This window comes from Oncorhynchus nerka, linkage group LG12, assembly GCF_034236695.1.
Source record: "Oncorhynchus nerka isolate Pitt River linkage group LG12, Oner_Uvic_2.0, whole genome shotgun sequence".
Classification (NCBI taxonomy): domain Eukaryota; kingdom Metazoa; phylum Chordata; class Actinopteri; order Salmoniformes; family Salmonidae; genus Oncorhynchus; species Oncorhynchus nerka.
The window spans coordinates 9,756,735-9,761,734 of record NC_088407.1 but is presented as its reverse complement, the minus strand read 5'-3'; the positions used below and the strand labels follow the sequence as shown (position 1 = coordinate 9,761,734).

The 5,000-nt window shown below is 49.4% G+C and overlaps 1 protein-coding gene across 1 annotated transcript in view; it reads right to left on the bottom strand.

The window, feature by feature from the left end:
* Window positions 1-5,000, bottom strand: part of exoc6b (exocyst complex component 6B) — a 155,781-nt gene that overhangs the window by 111,133 nt on the left and 39,648 nt on the right. The window contains exon 5 of the mRNA XM_065026007.1: window positions 2,536-2,581. Coding sequence (XP_064882079.1) covers window positions 2,536-2,581 — 46 coding nt within the window. The remainder of the gene's footprint in view (window positions 1-2,535; window positions 2,582-5,000) is intronic.

The following is a 5,000-nucleotide window of genomic DNA, read 5'->3' as shown; positions in this document are numbered from 1 at the left end:
CACTCCCCCTGTGCTGTGGGCCAAACGGCAGGATGGAGAGAGAATGAGAAAAGAAACGAGGGGAACGACACAAACAAACAACAATTTATGACCCACAAGGCACATCAACAGGTCAGCCTTAGGCCAGAGAGAGAGAGAGGGGATGGGGGGAGACCTACCCTAGAGAGAGAGAGGGGATGGGGGGAGACCTACCCTAGAGAGAGAGAGGGGATGGGGGAGACCTACCCTAGAGAGAGAGGGGGATGGGGGGAGACCTACCCTAGAGAGAGAGAGGGGATGGGGGAGACCTACCCTAGAGAGAGAGAAGGGATGGGGGAGACCTACCCTAGAGAGAGAGAGAGGATCGGGGAGACCTACCCTAGAGAAAGAGAGAGAGGGGGATGGGGAGACCTAGCCTAGAGAGAGAGGGGGATGGGGGAGACCTACCCTAGAGAAAGAGGGGTAAAGAGAGAGAGAGAGGGGAGACCTACCCTAGAGAGAGAGAGAGAGAGAGAGGGGGGATGGGGAGACCTAGCCTAGAGAGAGAGGGGGGGATGGGGGAGACCTACCCTAGAGAGAGGGGGGATGGGGAGACCTACCCTAGAGAAAGAGGGGTAAAGAGAGAGAGAGAGGGGGAGACCTACCCTAGAGAGAGAGAGAGGGGGATGGGGAGACCTACCCTAGAGAGAGAGGGGTAAAGAGAGAGGAGGGGGATGGGGGAGACCTAGCCTAGAGAGAGAGGGGGATGGGGGAGACCTACCCTAGAGAGAGAGGGGTAAAGAGAGAGGAGGGGGATGGGGAGACCTAGCCTAGAGAGAGGGGGGATGGGGGAGACCTACCCTAGAGAAAGAGGGGTAAAGAGAGAGAGAGAGGGGAGACCTACCCTAGAGAGAGAGAGAGAGAGGGGATTGGGGGAGACCTACACTAGAGAGAGAGGGGTAAAGAGAGAGGAGGGGGATGGGGGAGACCTAGCCTAGAGAGAGAGGGGGATGGGGGAGACCTACCCTAGAGAAAGAGGAGGGGTAAAGAGAGAGAGAGAGGGGGAGACCTAGCCTAGAGAGAGAGGGGGATGGGGAGACCTACCCTAGAGAAAGAGGGGTAAAGAGAGAGAGAGAGGGGGAGACCTAGCCTAGAGAAAGAGGGGTAAAGAGAGAGGAGGGGGATGGGAGAGACCTACCCTAGAGAGGGGGGTGGGGGAGACCTACCCTAGAGAGGGGGGAGACCTACCCTAGAGAAAGAGGAGGGGCAAAGAGAGAGAGAGGGGGATGGGGGAGACCTACCCTAGAGAGAGAGAGGGGTAAAAAGAGAGGGGGATGGGGGAGACCTACCCTAGAGAGAGGGGGAGACCTACCCTAGAGAGAGGGGGGAGACCTACCCTAGAGAAAGAGAGGGGATGGGGAGACCTACCCTAGAGAAAGAGGGGTAAAGAGAGGGGGTGGGGGAGACCTACCCTAGAGAGGGGGGAGACCTACCCTAGAGAAAGAGGAGGGGCAAAGAGAGAGAGAGGGGGATGGGGGAGACCTACCCTAGAGAGAGAGGAGGGGTAAAAAGAGAGGGGGATGGGGGAGACCTACCCTAGAGAGAGGGGGAGACCTACCCTAGAGAAAGAGAGGGGGAGACCTACCCTAGAGAAAGAGAGGGGATCGGGGAGACCTACCCTAGAGAGAGAGAGAGATGGGGGATGGGGGGAGACCTAGCCTAGAGAAAGAGAGAGATGGGGGATGGGGGGAGACCTAGCCTAGAGAGAGAGGGGGATGGGGGAGACCTACCCTAGAGAAAGAGGGGGATGGGGGAGACCTACCCTAGAGAAAGAGGGGGTGGGGGAGACCTACCCTAGAGAAAGAGGGGGATGGGGGAGACCTACCCTAGAGAAAGAGGGGGATGGGGGAGACCTACCCTAGAGAAAGAGGAGGGGGATGGGGGAGACCTACCCTAGAGAAAGAGGGGGATGGGGGGAGACCTACCCAAGAGAAAGAGGGATGGGGGAGACCTACCCTAGAGAAAGAGGAGGGGGGTGGGGGGAGACCTAACCTAGAGAAAGAGGTGTAAAGAGAGAGGAGGTAGAGAGCGAGGGGTAGAGAAAGAGGTAGAGAGCGAGAGCAAGGGGTAGAGAGAGAAGGGGGGCCCGAACCTCAACATCCAAGCCACTCCAGCAGATCCAAGAAGGTGAACTATATCTCCCTCTGGTGGCCAAGTAGGCACTTTTATTTTTTTATTTCACCTTTATTTATCCAGGTAGACTAGTTGAGAACAAGTTATCATTTGCAACTGCGACCTGGCCAAGATAAAGCATAGCAGTGTGAACAGACAACACAGAGTTACATATGGAGTAAACAATAAACAAGTCAATAACACAGTAGAAAAGAAAAGAAAAAAAAGAGTATATACATTGTGTGCAAAAGGCATGAGGAGGTAGGCGAATAATTACACTGCAGCAGAGGACAAGAGAGCAGACGGGGGATGAGGAAAAAGCGAGTAAAACACAAGAGAAACGTGCCGATACAAAGACAGAATGAGAGGGGGGGGGGCAAATAAAATAGAAAATAGAATCTATACCTTTTTTGAGTCATCTGTTCCTGTAGTTTGTTGTACATCTCCAACACTGACAGACAGAGAGAGACAGACAGGTCAATTATCAGCTGTATAACTGTGTCTACCAGCCAGCAGCTTTTTATCTGCTATGTCATCTGCTATGTCATGCGTTAGTTATCTGCTGTGTCATGTGTTACAGTCATCCGCTATGTCATGTGTTACAGTCATCCGCTATGTCATGTGTTACAGTCATCCGCTATGTCATGTGTTACAGTCATCCGCTATGTCATGTGTTACAGTCATCCGCTATGTCATGTGTTACAGTCATCCGCTATGTCATGTGTTACAGTCATCCGCTATGTCATGTGTTACAGTCATCCGCTATGTCATGTGTTACAGTCATCCGCTATGTCATGTGTTACAGTCATCCGCTATGTCATGTGTTACAGTCATCTGCTGTCATGTGTTACAGTCATCTGCTGTCATGTGTTACAGTCATCCGCTATGTCATGTGTTACAGTCATCCGCTATGTCATGTGTTACAGTCATCCGCTATGTCATGTGTTACAGTCATCCGCTATGTCATGCGTTACAGTCATCCGCTATGTCATGCGTTACAGTCATCCGCTGTCATGCGTTACAGTCATCTGCTATGTCATGCGTTACAGTCATCTGCTATGTCATGTGTTACAGTCATCTGCTATGTCATGTGTTACAGTCATCTGCTATGTCATGTGTTACAGTCATCTGCTATGTCATGCGATCTGTTATAGTCATCTGCTATGTCATGTGTTAGTCATCTGCTATGTCATGCGATCTGTTATAGTCATCTGCTATGTCATGTGTTACAGTCATCTGCTATGTCATGTGTTACAGTCATCTGCTATGTCATGTGTTACAGTCATCTGCTATGTCATGTGTTACAGTCATCTGCTATGTCATGCGATCTGTTATAGTCATCTGCTATGTCATGTGTTACAGTCATCTGCTATGTCATGTGTTATAGTCATCTGCTATGTCATGTGTTACAGTCATCTGCTATGTCATGCGTTACAGTCATCTGCTATGTCATGCGTTATAGTCATCTGCTATGTCATGCGATCTGTTATAGTCATCTGCTATGTCATGCGATCTGTTATAGTCATCTGCTATGTCATGCGATCTGTTATAGTCATCTGCTATGTCATGCGATCTGTTATAGTCATCTGCTATGTCATGTGTTACAGTCATCTGCTATGTCATGTGTTACAGTCATCTGCTATGTCATGTGTTACAGTCATCTGCTATGTCATGTGTTACAGTCATCTGCTATGTCATGTGTTACAGTCATCTGCTATGTCATGTGTTACAGTCATCTGCTATGTCATGTGTTACAGTCATCTGCTATGTCATGTGTTACAGTCATCCGTTATGTCATGTGTTACAGTCATCTGCTATGTCATGTGTTACAGTCATCTGCTATGTCATGTGTTAGAGTCATCTGCTATGTAATGTGATCTGTTACAGTCATCTGCTATGTCATGCGTTACAGTCATCTGCTATGTCATGGGTTATAGTCATCCGCCATGTCATGCGTTACAGTCATCTGCTATGTCATGTGTTACAGTCATCTGCTATGTCATGTGATCTGTTACAGTCATCTGCTATGTAATGCGATGTGTTAGTCATCTGCTATGTCATGTGTTAGTCATCTGCTATGTAATGTGATCTGTTACAGTCATCTGCTATGTCATGGGTTATAGTCATCCGCCATGTCATGCGTTACAGTCATCCGCCATGTCATGCGTCATAGTCATCCGCCATGTCATGCGTCATAGTCATCCGCCATGTCATGCGTCACAGTCATCCGCCATGTCATGCGTTATAGTCATCCGCCATGTCATGCGTTATAGTCATCCGCCATGTCATGCGTTATAGTCATCCGCCATGTCATGCGTTATAGTCATCCGCCATGTCATGCGTTATAGTCATCCGCCATGTCATGCGTTACAGTCATCCGCCATGTCATGCGTTACAGTCATCCGCCATGTCATGCGTTACAGTCATCCGCCATGTCATGCGTTAGTCATCCGCCATGTCATGCGTTACAGTCATCCGCCATGTCATGCGTTACAGTCATCCGCCATGTCATGCGTTACAGTCATCTGCCATGTCATGTGTTACAGTCATCCGCCATGTCATGTGTTACAGTCATCCGCCATGTCATGTGTTACAGTCATCCGCTATGTCATGTGTTACAGTCATCCGCTATGTCATGTGTTACAGTCATCAGCTATGTCATGTGTTACAGTCATCAGCTATGTCATGTGTTACAGTCATCCGCTATGTCATGTGTTACAGTCATCCGCTATGTCATGTGTTACAGTCATCCGCTATGTCATGTGTTACAGTCATCCGCTATGTCATGTGTTACAGGCATCCGCTATGTCATGTGTTACAGTCATCCGCTATGTCATGTGTTACAGTCATCCGCTATGTCATGTGTTACA